At 33.6% G+C, this 26,425-nt stretch overlaps 1 protein-coding gene across 3 annotated transcripts in view; it reads left to right on the forward strand.

Moving 5' to 3' along the window:
- Nucleotides 1-26,425, forward strand: part of BCHE (butyrylcholinesterase) — a 77,673-nt gene that overhangs the window by 40,812 nt on the left and 10,436 nt on the right. The window contains exons 4-6 of one of the 3 annotated variants that reach the window (XM_037141100.2): nt 4,817-4,933; nt 10,702-10,727; nt 12,459-13,935. In XM_037141100.2, coding sequence (XP_036996995.2) covers nt 4,817-4,933; nt 10,702-10,709 — 125 coding nt within the window. In that variant the 3' untranslated portion in view covers nt 10,710-10,727; nt 12,459-13,935. Of the gene's footprint in view, nt 1-4,816; nt 4,942-10,701; nt 10,728-12,458; nt 13,936-26,425 lie in introns of those variants that run through there. The other 2 variants (XM_053657799.1, XM_053657798.1) reach the window with 2 other exon arrangements.

Here is a 26,425-nt window from a genome sequence, read left to right on the forward strand (position 1 = left end):
TTTATAACATCAACAATGTATTCATTAACAATAAAGTCACATTTAAACAAAGCAAAACAATGTAAAATTAAAGGTTTTTAGGTTTTATAAATAATTTTTATGAAGGTGTTTAGAAGATTAAAAGCACATGTTTTATCAAACCTTATATTTTTCAAGTTGTAAAACTTCAAACATTTCAAGTTTTGATATTTTGAACATTGAAGTTATTCAGCTGACCTGGGTGGAATCTTAAATGAAAATATTGTTTAATAAAATGAAGCTCTACAAGTAAAAGAAAGTTTCAAAGAATGGTTAAAGGCTGGATTTCTTAAAAGGAAAATAGTAATAATGCTCACCTGACTTAAGATGAAAATCCAATCAGCTTTATAAGTAGTGTTTTACATTTGAGCAATAAATGTTCTCAAACAAAACAACCCCTAAGACTTGCTTAAACACATGAATTCTAGCACTTAATTTCCCAGCCACACTTTAGCACATGCCTATGCTGTTATTATGCGCATCTGCAAGAAATAAAATGCACAATATTTGTTTCAAATGTTATCAAACTCAGAGTTTTCATTAAAAATGTAGCTATAAAATTTCAGAATCATTTGGGGTAAAAAAGAAAATAGAGAAATGACCCAGTCAGTGTCAATAAGAAATTAACATTTTTTCAGAAAAAGTGAAAGAGTACATTTATTTAAAAGAAAAGAAAACATTTGAGTTTCATATATTACATCCAATGGCTCCTTAGGCCTTTGAATAAATGATGACACATTGTTACTTGTCAATTCTAAAGAAGAACACATATACATTTAAGACCCTAAGATGCCATTCGGATTGGTCACTTTGAAGAATCATGTACTTCTGTTTGCTAATCATTTAGCAAAAATGAAAACCAGAAATGAAAGTGGAAAACTAATTTGGAGAAAAAAATCAAAATGTTTTCTGTTTCCATATTCTGTATTTTCTACTTCTCATTAAAAGCAAAACAAAACATTACAACATTAAAAATGCGGGGTAACCAATAATTAAATCAAGTTCCATTCTTTTGTTTCACTTTATAAGGACATGAAATCATCACAAAACCTAGCTTGAGTTTATATAATTCACTCTCTATCATCACATACTCAAAATTATGACAGGAAACTAATAAGTTCTGATATACTGCATAAGGAATATGCATTTCTAAGTAATTATAATAATTTGTCAACAAATATGGAAATAAGCAAATGGTAAGAGGAGCAGAAGGGATTTTCAGTGAACTCTCAAAATACATAAAATAGTTTTATTATAATGCTCAGCACAATTCAATATCAATGTAATTCCTTCTTCAAACTTGAACTCTGTTAACAATTTTGGGTTGACTTACCTCTTGGTGTTGATTTTTTTTAACTTCTCGGACTTGACTAAATAGAATCAGCTCCTTTGAAATATTGTTCTTTTTTAATTGCCAAGCCAAAATATGGCTTTATTTTTATTACTGTTTCTGTAGGGAAGAAGGATTGATCTATTTTGTTTGTTTTTTGGTGGGTTGGTTTTTGTTTCCAGAGAAGATAACAATGCAGGTAAATCGAAGATTACAAGACTACAGAAAAAACTGTATCGATGTGTGTGTGAACTACTGGTACTGATTTAGTTGTACATGAGTCCAATAAGGAGCAGTTAGAAATAAATTTTTGTGACAAGGACAATAAATTCATTAATGGAGCTTCCAATAGGTTCATAGAGTTTGATTCTGTAACATGTACACCATTTATTTGTCCTTCACAGTAACGCTACAAAACAGATTAGTATCCCCATTTAGAGTAGAGTCCTAATTTGAAAAGTTGTAAATTCTTTCTATCACTTATACAATAAGTGGTCAATCTGGAATTTTGACCCGTATCTCTACAAAGTCTAAGCTGATGTTGTTGTTGTTGTTTTTATTTCACACTGTAGTACCTTGCATGTTTTTTTGGGGGGATGAGTTGCTTTATTTTTATATTTTCACTCGAGGACATGCTTAGAGAGGAAGTGGGGAGAGAGAGAGGGAAAGAAGGAGAGAGAGGGTAACATCGATGTGAGAGAGAAATATCAATCAATTGCCTCAAATGTAACCCAGCTGGAGACCGAACCTGAAACCTAAGCATGTGTCCTGACCTGAATTGAATCTGTGACCTTTTGGCCCATGAGAAGAGACTCCAACCAACTGAGCCACACTGGCCAGAGCTATTTGTACATTGTGATCTACATCTCACAGATGGTAAATCTCGGAACACTTAAATAATAGTCTCAATTTGGAGGGGATGAGGGGAGGAGAAAAACTTTCAGTTTTGGTTTTGATTTATGTCACGAGACTCAAAATATTTTATTCTTTATTACAGTATATTCAGTTTCTCTGCAGTCTGTTAGAAAATATTTAAATTATTTATGTTTTATTATTTCAGTCAAAGTTTAGTACTTCTAAATAAAAAATATAATCAGGTTTGCAGAGCATTTATACAATATAAAGTTAAGTATGTTAATACAATATATCATACAGATGTTTGATTATGACACATAAGCAAATAAATTTGCTTGTATATGAATTGATAGTTTTAGAATTATTTCAACAAGAAAAGAAAATCACATCTCAGACAATTTATCTAAGTATTTGAATTTATGATCTAAATGCTAAATCACCAATGGTTTATTTGTTATGTGAAATATTTAGTTCTTTCTGAACTTTCTAGTCCTTCTTCCATGCATGTAGCATTTTAAACATAGTAGTTATCATAAGAAATAATATAAAAATAGCTAATTTGGTTACAATATTAAACATCTTTCTCCCACATCTAATGTTTTTGAGTCTTTATAGTCATTGACTTTTAGAAGTAATTTTTGCATAAAAATTGGACATTTTAAAAATAAATTCTCAAATATTTGAATATTTCCAAACATTATGAACACTGCAAACCTGTTTAATCTAAAGAGAATATTTTGATGTAAAAATGTTTTAAGTATTTAGATTTTTATATAAACTAAAAATGAATCAATGAATGCACCCCATTATTATATGAATGAAAGAAAGGCACTTTTTACATATATTATAATAACATCATATGAGCTGTCTTCTCTAAGTTAATATTTTAAAATTTATAATCATTTATTTAAAATTTCTCACTGAAAATTATATATTTAAAATAGTCTAAGTCTTATTTTTAGGAAAATAGAAATAACAATTTGTTAATGGGAGGGAGGTGGGGAGCACAGGGCAAGGTGGGCTGGGATGGGAGAAATAGACAGAAAACTGCACTTGAAAAATAATTAAATAAAAATATAAAAAAATCAATGTCTAGCTCAGCAACATAAATGTTTATAAAGGAAGATAGCTACAGAGGTATAAACACTTATAATTTAAACAGTGAAAAGCATCTTCTAGACTATTTATATTTGAAATATAAATATATCATTTTAAAATTTTACAATTTAAAAGTTTCCATTGTTCACAAACCTTGTTATTTAATGCAAGATATATGTTTTCAAATAAGTCAGAATTCCAAGATTTTTGTTGTAACATAGACCATTTTTGGTTCATGGCCTCACATTATTTTTGACAAAACACCTCTCTCCTTCGACACATGCATATACTTTGCAAATTACTGGAATGCAGAGATTATTTTAGTAATCTCTCTAATTTGCAAAGCAATCAACAAACGGCTTTCCTAGAAGTATTCCAAGTCATGAAAGGCAAGGACCTATATCCAAGATTGCTCTATCCAGCAAAGCTTTCATTTAGAATGGAAGGGCAGATGAAGTGCTTCTCAGATAAGATCAAATTCAAGGAGTTCATCATCACCAAGCCCTTATTATATGAAATGTTAAAGGGACTTACCTAAGAAAAAGAAGATAAAAAAGATGAACAGTGAAAGGACAGCAAACTCACAGTTATTAAGAACCACACCTAAAACAAAAGCAAACTAAGAGGACAGCTAGATCAGCAGCAGAACCATAGAAATGGAGATCACATGGAGGGTTAGCAACAGAGGAGTGGGAGAAGGAAAAGGGGGGAGAAGGTGCAGAAAATAAGGAGCATAGATGGTAGGTAGAAAATAGATGGGGGGAGGGCAAGAATAGTATGGGAAATATAGAATCTAAAGAACTTGAGACACGTGGTCATAAACTAAAGGTGGGGAATGGTGGGGGAGGCGGTGTGTAGGGTGGAGAGGAATGAAGGGGGAAAATAGAACAACTGTAATGGCATAATCAATAAAATATTTAAAAAAATAAACGGCTTTTCTATACTAGTTTCAATAAAATGTTTTTAATGACTAATTGTTGTTTAGAATTAAAATATACTGATATTGGCTGAGTGCAAAATTGATACATAATGCCGTTTATAAAGTTATCTATGCAAAAAATATAGTGATTGATCAGTGATTCATCAGAAATGAGACTGAATTATAATTACATTATGTAAGTATGATGTATTACAATTTTGTTATGAGTGGAGTAATGAAGAAAATGAATATTATATATGTTTTTTTAAAACAAACAAATATATAATTTTGTATAAAAACAAAAACAATGCAATATAATTTGATATATGATCTATACACCAATGTTTGCATTTTATGTATTATACATTTTCGTATCTTATATATGTTTTATACAAATGCATTATGTTATTATTATATGATATATATATAATTTATTAAAAGCTACTCAGGTATTAAGAAAAGCTGATAATAAATCATGAGAAATAGAAATTGCCGTGCAGTGTAATTGAAAAAACTGGCATGTTATAAAATTATTTTAAAATTAACATAAAGAAAAATTAAATTTAGGTTAATTCAATTTATTCTATGTTTTAAAGGAAATATTGATGAAGCAGAACAAGAATGGAAAGCAGGATTCCATCGCTGGAGCAATTACATGATGGACTGGAAAAATCAATTTAATGATTACACAAGCAAGAAAGAAAGCTGCACAGGTCTCTAATTAATAGATTTACCCTTTATAGAATGTTCATTTTCCTGTAAATCAAGGCAAAAATATTGGTAGCTCTCTTACACATCTAGAGAGAAAGCTATTATACAGATGAACACAAATGCCCGAAGGATAATATCGACTTCTCACATCTATCATTTAGCATTTTACTTAGCATTACAAAACCCAAAAATCTAAAACATATTTAATTAAATTTCACAATTTAAAATCAGCAATTAATTATATGCATATTAAGATGATTTACAGCTTCAAATTCTTTATTTCCCAAATAACTTCAACATTTATCTCCTAAAAATATGTTTTCTCTTTTTAGTTGGATGTTTATTTGAATTACCACTCATAGATGGGTATCTTTTTTTAAGTGATTAGATCTTGAAACACTGGATACTGTAATTAACAATATTGTTTCATCTAATTAATTTATGAATTTAATGTCAAATATGAATTACAAAAAGAAACCAAATATACATGCTTCCCTTTTTTCATCATAAAACAAGATCCAATCTTAAAATAAGAAGATTGATTCCTTAGGGAGTGTGGGGGTGACTTTCCTCGCAAGTCCCCCCAGCCACTACGGTTGGGAGCAAATACGACTGAGACATGATGTGATCTGCTTGGGGAGGAGAAGGGCCATTTTCCCAGGGGAAAAAGGCGGTGAGCAGTGGCCAGTTTCTCAGGGGAAAAAGGCATTGAGCTGCCTCCTCCAGGGCCTTTTATTGGGTTGTAATACACAGGAATACAGGGCAGCAAGGATCAAACAGTAGATAACATTCTGAAGAAATCCGAGGGCTTAGTCTGAATCAGAGTCTGTCAGAAACAGAGTTTTAAGGTTTCCTGCTAGAACACTTAACATATGAATGAAAGCACTCTTAGCAGAGCAGATTTCACAAGTTTATCAGGAAGTCTTTGTGATGCCAGATTTTCCCCCAAGACATGCTCTAGCAAGACAAGGAGCTGCACCCCTCCCCATCAGGTATTCAGGTTTAAGGAAATTAGAGCAGGAAAGCGCTTCTCTCAGAGAACCTGGGGACTCGGGCTTTGTCAAAGCCCAGGGGGCGAGAGTCCATTGCTCTTTGTTGCAGTCCCTTGAGTCCTTCCATGATGTCCTCCCATGTGATCAAGTATGGCTTAGGTTGCCCCCCACTGTGAGGGGTCTTACCCGTCAAGGACTTCAGGCCATTCTTTGTGGGCAGGGAGGAAACTGAGGCAGTGTTTGCTACCAGAGACAAGCATTGTCTCTTGCGGCTTGCATTCCAAAGGTCATCCCTTGCCCTTAGCCACAAAGGTAGAGTTACAATTCCTAGAACCAGGCAGAGCAGTCTACAACAGGGTAGAAACAAAATGATGCTACCAAGAGACAAAATGTAAAACAATATACATCAGTTTTGTATTTTTTAAATATATATACATGCTTATAATCACCAAATTATATTCTTTATTCTTTCAACTCTTGCTCCTTTGCAGCTCTCCACTCTTTGACCTTCCCCAAACATGTACTTATGTAAATTGCTTTTCCTATAAACTAAAAAAAAAAAAAAAAAGTAGATGAACAGAAATCTAAAGTCGGAAGTCACATACCAGCTGGCATAGAAAACTTGGTTAGACCTGAAAACATTAGGAACAATTGCTCAGTTTTCACAAAAGCGCTATTCAATTCTAAGAGACAAATATTTATACTTTTGACAAACAAATAATATTATTTTTAAAACCTAAAATTTACAAAGCTACATTTACTAACTTATATGACAATGGATCATATCTAGTGAATAAATTTATTGTAGTTCACTAAAGGGGACAAGTTCAGGGTGTTAGGATTTAGAAATCTGCAGACTTGTTGATTATGTTAAGAATTGAAAACTAGTACTCAAGATATAACAAAGTGAGTCTACATGTCCATACACTGTTTGCTAAGTCAGTCTCATTTTCTTTTTTCCTGTGTGACTATTGTTAGAGCTAGTAGGAGTCTGCCATCCTCACTCAAAGTTCATGGTACTTGATCAGCTTCAGCTGGTTAGAGAATTGGTATAAAAGTCAAGTCACTTTAGATAGCATTTTAGTATCACTAGAAATGGAAATGTTTGCTTTATGGTTCTTCCTCATCTTGAGATGAAGGGAAAACACACCCACACACAAGTGGTAGGTGAATTATCAGGCTTTCAGTTCAACACCACCACCTTAATATCAGGGGCCATTTCAGGATCCTTCCAGGATCCATTGTGTTTTTCGGAATCACTTGAGCATCCTTTGGATGTGGAATCTTTGATATATGAAACATCAGGAGGAAAGGTGTAATTTTTTAAAGTAAATTAATTTCTGATCAATCAGAAGATAAATTCCATGGGTAAATCTTAATGTAATTTCTGTTGTGACATTTTAACAGAATATTTTAATAAATGGAACCTTCCCAACATTCCTAAAGAAGACAAACTCAACAGTCAAATTTCCTGTGGTAGTTTGTAGCCTTACGAAATCTTTAAAAAATGTTCTCTTTATAGTTTGTTTTAATTAAGATGGTAAGAAATAAAGGAAATACAAGGTTTTTGACTGAATGTACTTAATGTGAAGATAAACCAATAGGTTATTTACAGACATAATCTTGGTGGAATCATCAGAAGGTCAAAGAATAAAGAAAGGACCACCACAATTACACAAACAGAGGGAGTTGCATAAATACATTCATTTATACATATAGAAGTCTATTAATGTTCAGCAAAAGAGCACCATAAAAACTTTCACTGAACTATTCCAAGAGAGAGTAAAAAGGGGATTTTGTCATATTCATATAAGAGAATGCATCATAGTCATATGATGGCTATCTAATTGTATATCAAGTATAAAAACTAAAGTAAGATATAATCTGAGAATATGTACAAAGAAACCCAAAAACAAATACGAGAGACTATATGCACCCCTGTGTTCATTGCAGTGTTATTTACAATAGCCAAGATTTGAAGGCAGCCCAAGTGCCCAGCAGTAGATGAGTAGATAAGAAAGCTGATATATTTACACAAGACTACAAGGCCATAAAAAAAGAAAATCTCACCCTTTGCAACAGCATGGGTGAATTTGGAGATCATTATGGTAAGTGAAGTAAGCCGGCCAGAGAATGACAAGTACCACACGATTTCACTCATATGTGGAATCTAATTAACATAATACAATAACAAACAAGATGGAAAGAGAGTCTCAGATAGAGAACAGACTAACACTTCCGGGAGAGGGGCTATGGGTCTGGGTGAAAAAGGTAAAAGGATTAAGCAAAAAAATCCTCATTCAATTTGTTTTTATTGATTGATTGATTGATTCAAATTTTCTTCAACAGTTCAGGGAGGAAAATACATACTTAACGAAGTCTCTGAAGAATAAACTACAATATTTTATTTAACAATGTTAAGAATTTTAAAAATTGTTGAAATGAATATGCCAAGAGAATGATCTGTCTGTCTGTCTGTCTGCCTATCTATCTGTGCATGGATTATCTACTTAGGATAGCTATGCCTAATTTTAACCAAGGGGGAGAAAAAAGAAAAACACCAGAGAAATATTACTGATGCAGCTAATTCAACCTGCAGTATAAATTCAGTCATTGCCTTTACCAAGATACTCTTTTATTTATTTGTTTTTTTATTAATTGTTCAGTTACAGTTGTCCTCATTCCTTCCCATTACTGGCCCCTACTCCCCTTCCACATTTGATCCTCTCCCCACCATCCTTATCTTTTTGTCTTTGTCCATGGATACAAGTTTCTTGACTCTCCCTTTTTTCCCCTGTTATCTCCCTGCCACCTCGCCTCTGGTCACTGTCCGTTTGTTCTTTATTTCCATGTCTCTGCTTCTATTTTGCTTGCTGTTTGTTGTGTTGATGAGGTTCCACTTACAGGTGAGATTATATGGTATTTGTCCCTCACCACCTGGGTTACTCCACTTAGCATAATGCTCTCCAGTTCCACCCATGCTGTCATGAATAGTAGGAATTTCTCCCTGCTCTTATGTTCTCAATTTGATGCAACTTTGGACAGAGATTTCTTCCGGACTGCAGGCCACTGACCTATTTTAGAAATGTGACAATTTTTATTTCTTTCTCGACCCCTTGAAATGTATGTAAATCTCCCAGCCTTTGGTCAGATTTACTACATAGTAAATATCTTTCTCAAAGACCTGGGAACTATTGCATTGAAACTAGACATTAAAAAAGGTCATGCCTTCATCTGCCAGGCTCTGTGAAAGGTAAGGTCATAACTTTGATGGGAGCCAATTACCAAACATCGATGGCCTAATCATAGACAAAAAAAAAACATTTACAAATTCAATAACTCAGTGTGTTCAACACAACCAACTGGTCAACCCATCCCAAATGTCCTCAAGAATTTTTTGACTCACCTTAGCACTTAACATTGTCACAGTTTTTGTTACAGACAAGTTCAATTTCTCTCCTTTATTTCAGCAGTATTGAATAAAATCATCCCTTCCTGTTGACTTTGTCCAGCAAGTTTTTACTTTAACAGTTTAAACCAATATCCAAGACTTCTTAAAAGACCTAGGAACCAATCACAATCCTACCAATTTTCTACTTCCTAATTGGGAAAAACGCAAATATTTCAATTGCAGCAGATATCCTTCAGAAACAATGACTCTCTTAACAACCTTCAGATATATGTTTCTTATTTTTTCTAATAAAAAGGGTGGCAGAACTTGAATTTATAAGGTATTAAAATACCCATTTTTGTTGGACTTCCAGGGGTGTCTAACCAGTGGCCCAAGGGCCACATATGGCTCAGGATGGCTATGAATATATTAAAAAATAAAATTATAAATTTAATTAAAACCTTATAAAATATTTTTATATTATGTCATAATATATTTAATGTGCAACCCAAGACAACTTGTTTTTTCCAGTGTGACCCAGAGACATCAAAAGGTTGGACACCCCTGTAAGATGTTAGGCAGATAATAATTTGCATATTTGTGTCAATTTTAAGTTTTTGACATTTTAAATTTTTACCATTTAATTAATATCTCAGCATATTTTTCTTCTTCCTTTCTACATAAAATTTAACTTTCATGGTGATGTTATTTTCCTGATAGAATGGCTATGAACAAATTCAGTTTTCACATAATATTTTTTTTTACTTTTCTTTTTCTCTTCTCCTATCTTTTTCTTTAATGAAAAATAATAGCTACAGATTTTTGTACTGTTGTCTAGAAGTCCTTGTGATATAAAGGATTACATTTATGTGTTTAATGCAAATTTTCATTATACTATTAGGCTTTTGTGTACAGACCGTAGGAAATGCGATTCCCAGAAACATGAGTTTGGAAAGAACATAACTCGGTTTAGCTACGTTTTCTTCACATCAGTGGAAATGAGCCTTTAGTCTATAGCCCCAAGCACAAAACAATATCTTTCATCCAAGAAGACTCTTCCTTTCCCACTGTTCTTAAAGATATTTCCCTGGCTTTCTTTAATTGAAATGTGTCTTTGTTTTACAGCATTGTAATATGATAATTTTGAAGTTACTATCTTTGTGCAAGGTAATAAGTGAGTGAAAAACTCAAATGCTAACATCTGCTGTAGCATTTCAATTTTAAACCAAATGTGTGTATAATATTCTCTTTGGTAAGTGAATTAACATTTTCACATAACCATGAACGGTAAAATTTTAATAATCCCCCTTGGAGTTTTCTCTTTGAAGTCATGTGTGAAATGTTAAGTGAAAATTCTAACAGAACACTATTTCTTCTTTCTTTTTAGATTTTTGAAGATTTCAAAGATGGAGAGTAAGTACCATGTTCTTTCTCTCAATTTCCCTGGCATTAAAGCCAAGTACAGAGGCAACTATTTATTCCTCCTAGAGTAGATGTAAGGCTTCCAAGGACTGTGTCAGATTCCAGAACACCTGTTTCTCGATCACTGTCTAGCACTACTATATGGAATTCTATTTCATATATATTTTTCAATCCCTGGAAAACATTCTGACATTTTCATGATGTCTCTTAATCATATTTTCAACTTTTTTTAGTTCTCACTATTCCTTGAAGAACTATTTAAATTATTATACATTAATATCCTGATGAAAAGTATCACATTGCTAGTCTTAATCCAATGCAGGGGGTATCAGTTTTATTAAATTTACCTGGAACTCACCAAAAGGAATTCAACGGTGTAATATTTTGGGGAATTTTCCCATATAAAACACCCCTACTCAACAGATTTTAAAGGCAACTTTAGAGATAAACTACTTGTACCATGTAAGAAGACAGGTACCTGAGACCCTCCATCTTCAAAATAATTTGATGATTCATATCCATGTCCCAATTAATTTTCTCTTGTTTCTTTTACTTATCTGTAAAAAATGTTAATCGTACTGGTTCAAGTTTTTAAGGTGTGTGTTCATTGAAATAAATCTTAGAAAATATTTTTTAAATGGTAATCATACTAACTCAAGATAACTTTTTAAGTTTTTTAATATATATATGAATTTTGTCCACTACCAAAAATGTATATGCTTACATAATGTATATATTTTAAAATATATGCCACACTGTATGTACTGAGATAAATGTCACTTCACAATTTATTTATTCATTCAATGCAGGAATTAAAAAATGTCAATTAAGAGGAGTAAATAAACATTTTCTGCCTAAGTAACTGGTTGAATAGGTTTATCTTATTCTGAGAACAGGAAAGTTGTGGGTGCAGAAGGTCTAAATGAAGAAACAAGAGTTTATTTGAGAGTGTGTTAACTTCCAGATGCCTATTAGATATCTAAGAGAGAGAGAGAAAACAAACCACTTTGTTAGATGAGAGTTGAGTTGAAGGAAGATGTCTAGATTAGAGATATAAATTAAATTATCGCAAGCATCGAGATAGTATATAAAGCCATTGGACTGAAGGAGATTACCTAGAGATAAAGTGTAAATCTGGACTGAGCGGAGCCAACTCTCCAGCACTGAGACTTGATTTGATGTTTAAGTCTCTGTTAAGCTATAGTGCTTATTGCCAGACTTTTATAAAACAAGTTTCTTCTCCCTCAGTTTCTAACCTTGACTCATCTCCCTTCTTTCTACAATTCAACAAATTTTTTTTCTTTAGGAAAAATAAACCAAGCTTTTTTATAGCTAGGCGGATCTTTTGGTTGCCTTTGCAAATAAATAAATATTTGGTTAAATTTATAATGTCACCATTTAAATGTATTTCCTTCAACTATATTGAATTATCTATAGAATAAAAATCTAAAAACAAGTAAAGCTTTGCTCCATGCATATAATCCATATCTCTTTCTGGGTACGTATAAGATTTACATATGCATGCATGCATATATGTAGCTCATAAGGCTAAGTAATGGGCCCTCAAAAGACACCTACTTTTTAATTCTGAAACTTGTAGATGTTTCCTTGTAGTGCATAAAATAGTTTTGCAGAAATAATTAAGTTACAAATCTTGAGAAGGGGGGTGTTTATTGGAGTATCCAGGAGGGCACTAAATGCTATCACATGTATTCTTATAAGAGAGTGACCGGGGGGAGATTTGAAAACACAGAAGAGGAGAAAGAAGGCAATGTGACCAGAGACACAGAAATTGGAGAGATACAGCCACAAGCTAAGGAATGTCCTCAGTTACCAGAATCTAGAAGCGACAAAAATATGAATTCTTCCCTGGAGCCGATGGAGGAAAAGTAGCCCTGACGAAACCTTGGTTACACTTAATGAAGCTGATGTCAAATTTCTAATTTCTAGAACTGAGAGAGGAAACTTTGAATTGTTTAAGTCATTAAGTTTGTGTTAATGTATTACAGCAGTCATAGGACACAGAAACACACACACGTACATATATAACTTTACCAAGATATATCTAATTATTATTTATCTAACATATTCTTCCCTGTCTTCAAAGGTATTTCAATCTACCAGTTAAAATGTATCTTCATTTTGGCACAATTTTCAGATATATGTTTCTTATTTTTTCTCTGTTCACTCTATTCTCACCTCCTGTGGTCCTATTATTCTTGAGTCTAATTACATGAAACTGTCCCAATTTAGCCTCTCTTTAATTTTTTTTATTGCTTTCCTTAGAAATACTCTAACTTGGGATGTTTCCCTTCTGACATTTGGCTCTTCTTCCCTGATTTGCCTTCTATATACAATCTATTATTTTATTACCACTGTTACTAAAGGTAGTAATTTTTTGTTTTGACTCTCAGATAGTTTTTATTTCAACTTATTCTCTTTATGGTTGGTTGATGTAATTTCATAAATGCAAAAACTCCTTTTAAACCTTTTAAAATAAAATGTTATTATTCATAAATATTCTAAAATTTTCTTATTTTTATGCATTAACAATTTCAAAAGCAAGTATTCTTTGGACATAATCATTTTTTTCATTTTTTAAAAATTAATTATTTTCCCATGACCCTATGCTAACACAGTGTTATATGAATAAGTGTTGACATAAATTTTGGCAGAAATAGGTGGGACTTCTTGGTCTAATCCTTAAGAAACAGGACAAGGAAGAGGAAACAGATTATATTTAATACAGTTTTAACCTACCAGTGGGCAAATCCACCATATGGTAGGGTCTAAGAGGAAATTCTAATGGAAGACCTTGTCACAAAAAGGATATTTATGTAAGTTCCAGAAGGGTTCTTCTCCAAGGTAGGTGTGATAGACATAAAATTGCTTTAATCATGTACTGGAGATATTGAGGAGAATACTGTGTAAAGTATATGATTGTCTACCCACTATGTTTTATACCTTAATAATATTGAATATCAACAGTAATTAAAAACAAAAATTTTAAATATAAATAAAATAATGGTATTCAAAAATTTTTTAAAAACTACATGTTCAGACCAGTTCTTTATCAGATGATCAAGACCAATTTCTGACCAAGAGAAAGATACTTCTACCATATGATTTCATTCATATGTGGAATCTAATGAACCAACTGAACTAATAAGCAAAATGGTGACAGACCTACAGGCTGACAGCTCTGGAGAGGGAGGGAAGTTGGGGGTGTGGGGGGATTAAGCAAAAAAGATAAAAGAGGAAGAACTCATGGACAGGGATAACAGTGTGGTGATTATGGGGGAAGGGGTGTGGGTGGACATAGAAGAGCATATGGAGGGATGAATTGCGATGGGAAACAAATAAAATAAAAATATGTATTTAAAAAAATGACAATGGGCAACACACCACACACACAGAGAAATATAAGGCTACTTCTACCTAGAATTTCCACCATATTAGCTTCTGTCGAAGCTAAATAAAGCAAGTGTGACTCTTACATATTGTTTTTCATTTTATTTCTTTGTTTTATTTCAAACTATTTCAACCTTGCATGACTCTTGGATACACTTGGATTTACCTTCAAAGGTCCATTTTTTTGTTAGCTTTACTCAGGTTTTAGTACTAGAAATGATTATTTTATATGACAGAGTCCAAATGTTGCTGACATACAAGAGTAAATATTTTTAAAATCTTAAAAATATATAGAGGTATAGGTTGGTGTTATGTGTTATGCTAATGTCCAAATCTCTTTGCTGAAATGAAGAAAAAAAAGAAACCTACATTCTCAAAAACTGTAGATAAATCAGTGACAAAAAATTTTTATTAGAATCTCATAAAGTTGTGTCACCCAGAAAAAGTAACTTCAATACACTGATTATCAATTGCTGATCACGCTTTTGTTCTAAAAAATAAAAAAAAAAAATGTATGTTAAGCCCTGGCTGACGTGACTCAGTGAATTGAGCACCAGACTACGAAGCAAAGGGTTGTTAGTTCAATTCCCAGTAGGGACACATGCCTGGTCCCCAGTAGGGGGCAAGCTAGAGGCACCCAAACATTGATGTTTTTCTCCCTCTCTTCCTCCCTCCCTTCCCCTTTCTCTAAAAAAATAAATAAATAAAATCTTTAAAAATATTTTAAAAAATGTATGTTACCACATCAGATAAATCATAAAAGCTTTAAATTTATTTTACTAAATCACAATAGTATATTTTCAGTTTGAGTAGCACTTTACCAATGATTTTATTTCTTTAAAATAGGTCAATAACTCTCAAATATACTTTATATAATTATTTGTTTAAAATTTAAAGACTCGTTTTTTTATTGAGTTATGTTTAATTAAGAGCCAGGAGGCATCATGTTGCTAAGTTAAATTAAATTCTTGTTACTCAAACATTAAATTTACCCAATGCTTCTTTTTTTCATTATTTTAAGATAGTCCTGGCTGATGAAGTTCAAAATGAAGGGATCACTAAGCTAAGATATTTTAAATGCCTTAAATATAAATATATATTTTTAAATATATTTCTTCAATATAAACTAAGTAAATCATGCCCTAATTCAATAATGCTCTGAGAAAAATTCCTGCTTTACACAAAATTTGTACAAATTATTGATCCCAGAATTCAACTCATTGAAATTAAGAAACCAGCACCAGATTGACAGAAACATGCTAGAATAAAAATAAGGAAACAGAAAAATAAAGAATGGACAAACACATTCAGTAGGAAAAAATGATTTTTATGGAGCAGATAAAATTGTGACAAAAAATTGCCACAATTTAAAACTGATTGCCACAATTTTAAAAACTGATTTTTAAAAAATCTTAATAAAATAAGAGATAGTATGACCAATACGTCAAAGCAGAGATACAAGAATTTTAAAAAGATCTGGCACTTACCAGAGAAAGACAGCACATGTACTAGTAAATCAGATGAAAAAAGTAAGAGGGATAAACAATTCTCAGGTATAAATTCCACACTAGAAGCAACACAAAAACAGAACTATCCTAGCCAAAAACACAGTGAAAATAAAAGTAAAGAAAGTACAAAAAAAAGAAAAAGATGAATAGAAAAGATTAAGAAAAAAAGATCTAATACAATCAGTTTGCTAAATGTGAAAACTGAAATAGGAGGACAGAAAATTATTTTATAATTCAAGAAAAAGTACACTAAATACAACTTTTTTCTTTATAAATTGAGAAAGGACATGATTTCTCTGGAAAGAAAGAGTGAGAGTGGTTTGCATCTCCTAGGTATTCAACAAGACTATAAAACATTTCTTCTGTATATAAAGATTAGGACAAAAAATAAGTGTCCAGTACTAGGATAGTATTGAAGCTAACTTGGTTTATTCATAAGATGGAACACCACTTAGCAGTTAGATTAGGTAAGTCTTTGTGCGTTGATAAGCAAAGTCTCCATTTTTTTTTGAATTGGAAGAAATCAACATGCATAACACTATGGATGTATTATATTTCTATTTGAAAACAATGATCTCTGGGCCCTGCCCAGGTAGCTCAGGTGGTTAGGGCTTTGTCCGGATACACTAAGTTTGTGGGTTTGATCCCTGGTCACGTCACATACAAGAATCAGTAAATGCCTGGCTGGTATAGCTCAGTGGATTGACTGTGGGCCTGTGAACCAAAGGGTTATGGTTCGATTCCCAGTCAGTGCACATTCCTGGGTTGCAGGCCAGGTCCCCAGTAGGGGACCATGTGAGAGGCAACCACACAATGATGTTTCTTTCCCTCTCTTTCTCCTTCCCTTCTCCTCTCTCTAAAAACAAGCAAATAAAATCTTTTTTTTAAAGAATCAACTAATGAATGCATAAATCAGTGGAACAAATCAATGTTTCTCACTTCCTCCTCTCCAAGAAAGTCAACAAATGAAAACAATTATCCCTGGGAACACATTTAAAAAGAATAACTGTGAATGACTCCGAGGAAGGAACTAAATGACCTCATAGAAATATGGAACTGAGAATTCGTTTTGCATGTTCTACACTTGAGTGCCTTTATACTTTGTAACATGTACATATATCACCCATTTGAAACGAATAATAACATGTACTTTTAAAGAAGCAGCTAAACCTGTTGTTTAATTAGTCTCAGGGGGAAAATGTTCAATAACAACTGAATACCAACACAGTTGCTTTTGGCAGGCATTGTTCAGAAATATAACACGATGAGATATAATTTCATCCATAATATTAATACCTTCAATTACATGAATAGCATTTTACTGCTAACTAAACCATGAAGGCTGTGCTTTTCAAAATTACACATTTGGCAAGAGATTTACTAAAGTTCTTCAATGTCTATGGATAACTGGGCACACCTGCCCTTAACATTTCCAGGCCAAAATGGCTCTTCCATGCTTTGTGGCACATAATTCTGGGATCTCAATCAGGACATTGATTATTTTACTGGGGGGAAAAAGACACTAAAACTCCTTAAATGAAAATACAATTTAGAGTTTTTAATTTCCATAACACAATGTTCAAATGGGCACTTACAGTTTACTTCAATCGATCACAGAGTGCATCTGTACCTTTGGTATAGATAAAATGGATATGAGGACCCGCCAAGCCTTGGTCATTTCTTCCTCTCCTAGGATAAAGGAAAAGTAGCACTGACATTTTTGTCTTATAACTACACACTAACAGAATTTCTTTGACCTTCATGTTACCCAGACACTTGTCCTTCCTCCATTTTTCTGCTGATAAGATGTAACAGGATGGTAACTAAGGGTAAAAAGTAAGAATACTATGCCCATGAAAAAGGTGAAGGGATCAAGAACTACAAATTGGTACTTACAAATAGTCATGGGGATGTAAAATACAGCATAGGGAATAGAGTCAATGATATAATAACTATGTATGGTGCCAGGTTGGTACTGGAAATACTGAGGGGAATACTTTGTAAAGTATATGATTGTCTAACCACTATATTGTACAACTGAAACTAATATAAAATAATATTGAATGTCAACTATAATTAAAATGCAATTTAAAAATAAATAAAATAGCTGCATTCATAATTTATAAAAAAACATCATGTTCAGACAGGTCTTTATCAGATCATCAGGACTGATTTCTGACCAAGAGAAAGCTACTCCTGCCATATGATTTCACTCACACGTGGAAAATAATGGATAAACTGAACTCTAAATAAACAAAATAGAGGCAAGCTCATAGGCTGACAACTCTAGGGGTGGGTGAGGTTGGTGGGGGTGGAAGGATTGAGCAAAAAAAGAAAAAAGAAGAAAGAACTCATGGACATGGACCACGGGATGGTGATTATAGGGGTAGGGGCTGGGTGGAAGTAGAAAAGGGTATGGGGGGATAAATTGTGATAAAAAAATTTAAGAACATGACAACAGACAACACACACACAAAGATAAAAAGCTACTTCTTTCTAGAATTTCCACCATATTGGCATCCATAGTTTCTGAATAAAACAAGTATGACTCTTACATATTAGCTATTATTGTTGACATTTTTGTCACACAGCAAAAAAAAATCTCTATAAAGAAAGTAGTGCATCGTTTTATATTGTCACAAATTCCTGATTACATTGCCAACTACCCACAGGCCTTACTGAGAGAGCACTGTGATAAACTGTGTCTGGAGGATAAGCTAGGCTGAGTGGTCATGACCTAAATCTGAGATGCAAATAACAAGAACACGGCCTTCATGTTGTAAACTAAAATTAATTTTAGAGTGTAATAGAGAATGAGAAACACTTATTTGGGCTAAAGAGACTGTAGCCTAGGAGACACAGACTCAGTGAGCAACCTAAATTATGTTCCACAAAACAAAGTGAAAGCAAGGCAAGAGTTCCTGCCCATGGTCCCAATTAGGTCCTTTTTATGTACGTGAGGTACCCAAATGTGTGCACTTTCTGGCTGGCCATCATGGAGCAGTTCTGATTAGATGGGGCAGGAACTCCCTTGTAAAGCTTATTCAGCCTGGCATAACTGACCGGGGCATAGTGCAGGAGGCGGAGAGGTCAGTGTTGGCATACACAGAGTGTGAGAAGCCCCTGTAAGGAAATGGCCACTAAGCTTTTATTAATTATAAAATTTGGGCCCTCAATTGACCATAGAGAGTCCAGCTCAGGAAATAAATTCCTTTTGAGGTTCACAGCAAATGGATCTTCTCCTTGGCATCCACAATTCAAATAATCTGAGAAAGAACATTCTAGGCTAGTGCAAACACACCAAAGCAAAAATAAGCTTATTATGTTTGACAAAAAGATTGAAGCTTAGCAAGGATAGCAGGAACCACGGGAAATAAAGTCGAATTTTGTAGGGTCTTAAAAGAGCATTAGGAATTTGCATTTTGTCTTAAATCAGTAAAGAACTATTAGAAGGGTAATAAGCATAGGAATGATGGGCTCTTGCTTAGATTTTAAAAGTTCATGTGACTGCTGTGTGGCAAATAGATTCCTGGGAAAGGCAGTACAAGGAGAGGGTAATAAGCCTCCAGTAAAGAGGCTTTCAAAAGAGTACAGACAGATGTCTGTGGCATGAAGGTGAATAATCACAGTGAAGATCCAAATAAGAATGTGCTTTGGAGATGAAATGATCGAGGTGTTATATGTATTGAATATGAGTGTGAAGAAAGAGGAAGACTTAACAATGACTCTAAGATTTTTGGTCTAATTAACTCAATGCATTGTGGTGCAGTTACATGGGGCAGTTGAGGTGGGAAAACTCAGGAAGCAGAACATGTTTATTAGTTCAGGGTGTAATTCAAGTGCTCTGTTCCAAAGGTGAGCAAAATTTACATCGTTTATGTTTAAATAAATTCCATACTTTGGATAAATTCCTAGATCATCATTTCTAATATGACTATTTTTCTAACATACAGAAATCTCATTTTCAAAGCCAACCTGTTCTTCCATTTTCCTTTCAACTACCGACATCTGCATAATTTCCTAATGAAGTACTATGCATCTTCTAGGCTCTAGGTATGTGTCAATGTCTTTTCTGTGGCTCTCCTTGACCCTTATCACAGACAGGTGTCTTTACCCTAGCAGTATCACTTCACTTTATTTATATTTTCTAATATAAGGTGTCACACTAACATTCTCATCAACGCCACTATGAATTCCTCAAGGGTGAGCTATCTCTAATTCATATTACTACTCCTGGAAACCAGCCCAGTGCATACATTCTCACTACAGACACATTTTCATATGCACTCATGCTGAAAAATAGCTCACAAGCAGTATTTTCAGGCCCATCCACATATATATAAATAGCAAGCATTCTTTCACAAGTACAAAGGACAAAGTTATACTTTAAAAATCAAAGGTTTAGTTTGAAAACTAATTTTTATTTAAAAAAACCTCTATATATACACACAGAGAGAATATATATATATATATTCTCTGTTATGAATATATATATTCAAAACAATTATGAATTGGGAGGAAACAATACTGCCTTCAAGTTTCTTTGTTGTTAGTAAATATTATATGAAGAAACACATTATCTCCAGACTGAATTTGCACATTTGTAATTAAACCAAAATGGTCTCCTTGCAAGTTGCACAGAGGGGTCAAGAACATGGCGGTGACTCAGAAACTAAGAGGCAATAATAGCCACAAGCCTAACTCAACTTTGTAGGCCATTGTGGAATAAGATGGGTGTCAGTTGATTGGGTATGTGCTCTCTCTTTGCTTCTTTTTACAATCAAGGGGATCTGCCAAAAAATTCTGCCTACTGCTGGCAGGCAAACAAAGCCAATCTAAGCACCTGTGTTGCAAAACTCAGCAACTGTGTGGTTGCCATTAGTAATCCATCTGTGAAGCTGGTACCTGCTGCATGTGAATTGGCTCACATAAGATGGGTTGGAAGGGAAATTCCATTAGATAAGGGATATAACAAAATTAACATATATCATTTGTTTTTGTTTGTGATTGAAAAATATAGCAAGTAATGATGGAAAGTGGGAATTTTACAAAGGATTTGAATAGATTACTAACCGCTGTTACATGACAGATGGAAATGCTTGAAGTCAACAAGAAAAAATAATATATGTGTACACACACATATATATATATATTTTTTTAAACAACAAAACCTTTACTTACTTTAGTGACCCATTACTCACAAATAGAGTGTCAGAGTCACTAGTCCAGTATAAAGTTAAAAAAAAAGAAAAAGAAAAAAATCATGTCTTAATAAAGAATCCTAAGCATTAGGTGAGGTTCATTTTCTTACATTCTTAAATAACAAAATCTCATTTATGGAGACTCAAAAAATTCAGACTTTGTGGGTTCGGTACTTATCTAAGCGGGAGATAGAACACAATTATCAATGAAAAAGGGGCTTAATAGAAATATCAATGATGTGCAAAACATTTATGGAAAAATTGTGAAACATCTTTTGAGCCCAAATTGTTTTTGTGCACTTTCGTGTGTCAGTATATTAACAAGTGCAAATCAAAGGTTACATACTAACAGCAATTATCACCTATATTTACGGAGCATGTGATTTACACCCAATAAGGTGCTACAGCATTCTATTTTATTTTTTAAAGGTATTAAGTTTCAAGAACTGGGGCTCAGAGAAGTTCCTTAACCATTTGACACAATGACCTGTTTAATGTTTCTTCGAATAAATTTTATTTCCTTGATAGGATTTGGCACTATTCATAATAGTGCCATTTGAGTAGTGCTTAATAAATACTTCAGTCCCTAAGCTATTGAGACAGTATAAACCAATATCATATTATGAAGTATCTGCATAATACTGTGCTAGCTGAGGAAATCAATAAAACATAAAATAACCTTGGTTTAGGTAAATGAGAAATCTGAAGAATAAAAACAACTATCTGTCATGATAAGGTTCAGGCTCAAAATGACAAATTTGGACTTTAGAAAGCAGGGTTTCTGCCCAGATCTAGTCAATGACAAACATAATATTGTACATGCTTCCCATATATTTGCTTTAGTCTCTCCAAATTTTTTTAATTAACTATTTTATTGTTGCTCAAATACAGTTGTCTGCATTTACCCCCCACTACTCCCCAATACCTCAGTCATCCCCAACTCCCTCCCCTGCTTCCAACCCCTTGGTTTTGTTCACGTGTCCATTATCGCTGTTCCTGAAAACCCTTCCCCCTTCTTCCCCTTTGACCCCAGCCACCTCCCATCTGGTTACCATCAGATTGTTCTTAATTTCAATGTTTCTGGTTATATTTTGCTTGCTTATTTGATTTTGTGGCTTAGGTCCCACTTAAAGGTGAGATCATATGGTATTTATCCTTCACCCCCCTGGTCTCCAGATTTTAAAAGGGCATTTATTAGAGCAAATTCTAGGATAATGTATACCAAGTATCTCTTAGTAGTACTGAGTATATAGATAAATTATATTTTCAGATTTTGCTCTTTTTTATTTCTAAAATGCATAACTATTTATTGCAAAATTAAAAACTTGAATATTTAAGATGATCCGTGGTAAACAGTGAGGATAGTACACACTACATTTAGAAACTCCAAAAGTACATGAGTTAAAGCAATGTACATTATGATTATGAAAATAGTATGAATACAGATTCATCTAGATTCTCAAATGCAAGAAGTAATAGTTCAGAATGCATTCTCAATCTTAGGAAGGGCTGATTCCTGATTCATTTTATTTGTTTTTATTATTCCAACATATTATTAGAATAATTTCAAACGGAAAAGCTGAAAGAATTTTATAGTTCAAATTTATATATGTGCTATATTTCTGTTGGAATTGACATTATACTGTATTAGCTTTATCATATATCTATTTATCTACATTTATCTACATAACCTTCTAATTGTGGATTCATCCATCTTTTTTTCTGATGCATTTTAAATAAAGTTACAGACATCATTACATTCCCATAAATACTTCACCATCCATATATATTAATCAGCATTCAGTACTTTCCAGTGACTTTTTCTTGTTGTTTTGAAGTATAATTTACATAAAATTCAATGCATAAATACTGAATGTCTTTTCAATGAATTCTGACAAATGTATCTAAACGTTCATTTCAAAAGGGCATGTGCTCACATATCGTTTTACTTATGTGTGGAAACTAAAGAACAGTATAAACCAACAAAATTGAACCAGACTTATAGACAGACACAAGAAGCCAACTGGTGACTGCCAGGTGGGGGCAGGCATTGGAAGTCTGGATGAAAGAAGTCAAGCAATTAAGAAATACAAATTAGTAATTACAAAATAGTCACAAGGATAGAGACTAGAGCACAAGGAATATAGTCAATAAATTGTGATAACTATATATGGTGCCAGGTTGGTACTGGAAATATCAGAGGAAACACTTTGTAAAGTTTATGATCATGTAACCACTACAATGTATACCTGAAACCGCTATTAAAGGTAAACTGTAAAAATATAAAATAAATAAAATATAATAAAAAAGGGACATGGACTCATATTGAGCTCTTTTTCTTACTGTTTTTTTCTCAACAGTCTTCTCAGTTGGTGGATTGAGGCATTTAAATAAAAATCAATTTCCACATTAATGAATTGTATTTCATGAGCACTTCCACTACTTACTGGTTTTTATTTTTATTAGAGTTCTAAGTTGCAAGGGATGGAAACCAATTCAGGTAAATCTAAATCTTTTCCGCCTAAGCAGAAAATAAGTTTATTGAAAGATATATTGACTTTATATGTTTCAATTGAAGAGCATAGAGAAAAACAAAAACAAAACCACCAGGAGCTGGAAGGCCAGGTTTGGAAGCAGAGACATAGTCTAGGAAGATTGTTAAACCTGGTCAGGGGAAGACATGATGGAACACTGAATATCGCCACAGCTGCACTGTCAGCACTAAGACAAGGGTGAGTTGACGTGAATACCTGAGCGGTGGTGGCCCAACATAAAAATCTCCATGGAGATGCACAGTCCCTGTGGAATGTCCCTGGGTAGTTCCCCTAAGTTATGTGTCCATGCCTTGTCAAGGAGTCTTAGAATATGAGAGTCTCACATTTTGAACTTCTATAGTGGGTGCAGCATGCTTACCTTCCCAACAGGAACCATAAAGCAAGAAATTATTTAAATATAAGTGAGGAATTTTATATCATTGGTATCAAAACAAATGGCCAATATCACTAACATACAATCGTTTCATTTTTCTGTTCAGCAGCCCTATAAAGTTGTCACCAATACAAGCAAAACATTCTTGTTTTATGGATGAGAGCAGTGTTTAGGCAACTGGTATTTCATCAGTTTGACCTTAGTACTGTATTTTCTAGTTTCTAGTTTGACTAGTGAGTACTTGTCCAATTAGAACAATGAGACTTCTCAGTTTGGACAGGGCTGCAGGGCACATTGTGGTTAGAACAGGAGAGGTGCTTCCTGACGCCAACTGAGCCAAATAGGATCTTAGCAAAGATCCTAGACATTTAACCTTGATTATGGCATCTCTCTACCACTGAAGATTCTAACCTTGAAAACTGAAGGCAGCCATTGTCATTTATGAGAGCAGGTCCTTGGGCAGCGAGACTGAACAAGAAAAACCCCCGGAGTAATCATGGAAGAGATAGATAGCCCTAATGGCAATCTTGGTGATGGTTCTGAGGTCTTTTCCTGAGGACTGAGCACAGGAGGTCCCTGTAAACTGTGAATTCCTTGTATATTTTATTCTGTCCTTTTTTTGTTATTTGCCAGAAAGAGTTATAATCATTGCATCCATTGTGGATAGGTAATCCTGAAATGAAACCTGCTTTCCCCAACATGGCAGAGATGAGGTGGATCACAATTTGTTAAGCATGGACCTCAACATTTTCTAACTATAATCTTTCATGTAATTAATACTGAATTTATTCCCTCCTTAATAAGTAATGTCACAGAATAATGAGTTTCTTTTAAAACAAGAAGTACCTTCTTGTAGTTTTAGAAGTAGCTGAGAGACCAAAAAAGGATTAAGATGCACTGAAGAACCACCTCATCTTCATTTAAATTATTATCCATTTTATCTTCCCCACCCTAATTCTGTAAAACATTAATAAGGCTATAAGTCTAAGCTCTATGTCACTGTAACTGTGTAGCTTTTGGGCTCTGTAAAAGATTGACTCCAAATATGGTATTTTTTTTGCTACAAGTAATGTGCATATGAAAAGCAATAACTCATTTCTGCAAGCTCTAATTCCAAAATAATTTATTCCAAGGCCTTGGCAGCTAATGTTTCACTCACTATTAATAGAAAACCATGCAAGTGGTGTAGGTGGTACTTTCAGTTTAGTAATGCTCTAGTCAATTTATTTAATTTATAAAGTATTTATAAATCTCATCTTTGCAAAGCTGCTGAAACTGTGTAGGCAGAAACCAGTTATCTCCTTATCTCACAGCTTTCCAAATCGTATCTTCCTCTGTAGCCAACGTAATCATTTACACTCCTCTTATTAAATCTGTTGCATGACCCCATCTGTTACTTTGCATCTTGTGAAATAGCTGATTATTTGTGTGGCTCATGATTAGAATTTATTTTGTTATTCCAATTTCCCTAGAACAGGTAATGTTACATAGAGCTTGTTAAAATTAGATTCCTGAAATCTATCTTAGCACTGGCAGTAACACTTTCAACTTTTACCTTTATGAATACTCCTTTATATCTGGTATTACCCCTTTCCCTGAATCCTAAGGCCATATCAGCTTTATTGTACTCAGCATATGCATGGTATATCTTTTTCATCTTTAATTTTCTTGTGCTATAATGAATCTTTAGTCATTCTGAAGTTTGAATATCATATAAAATTTTACTTGCCATACAATATTTTCTTTTTATAATTTTTTCCAACCATTTACAATGCAGACACACTATTCTGAGTTTATAGGCCATCAAGCAGATGGCCAGGTTTGTAGGCCATCAAGCAAAATCAAACAGTGGGTGAACTGAGCATGTGGGGTACTGTTTCCCAGCCCCTACTATATAATACAAAAAAAGTTAGTCCAACTTAAAATGCTGGGCAGAATATTTATAGTTAATATTTATTTTCTCAACTAATTTATTGATTATCTAAATTGGACAAAGTAAATAAATTGCAAAGGTCCCTGGCAGGTATGGCTCAGTGTATTAAAATGGCCTGCCAATTAAAGGATCACTGGTTCTATTCCCAGCCAGGGCACAGGCCTGGGGTGTGGGCCAGGTCCCCAGTGTGGAACATGCGAGAGGCAACCACACACTGATGTTTCTCTCCTCTTTCTCCCTCCATTCTTCTCTCTAAAATGAATAGGTAAAATCTTTTAAATATATATATATATAAATAAATAAATAAATAAATATATATATATATATGTAAAATGACAATGGTAAATAAATAACTCAGGCAAGACTCTATAAACACAACAGGGAAATAGGGTCATATCTTGGTACTGTCAGCATCAAAATCCATCAAACCCTGTAGTCATCAAATTTTGAAGAGGAAAAAAAATGTTTCAGCTTTGGGTCCTTCCTTGGGACTCAGGGCACTTGCTAGAACTTGTATGAGTCACGATGCCACCCTGCAAGAGAAAATGCTTCATTGTTTGGTTCTTGTGGGTTTACAGAACTCGACATGAGTTCTGGAATGAATTAATGAAGAGTACTGAGATACCACTGTAAGACATATAAATGTATAGAACATACAATATTAAATGTAGCAAATGACAAAAGAGCATTGTGTAGAACGCTAGGCAG

This window comes from Artibeus jamaicensis, unplaced genomic scaffold (assembly GCF_021234435.1).
Source record: "Artibeus jamaicensis isolate MK-2021 breed Jamaican fruit bat unplaced genomic scaffold, CSHL_Jam_final scaffold_474, whole genome shotgun sequence".
NCBI lineage: Eukaryota > Metazoa > Chordata > Mammalia > Chiroptera > Phyllostomidae > Artibeus > Artibeus jamaicensis.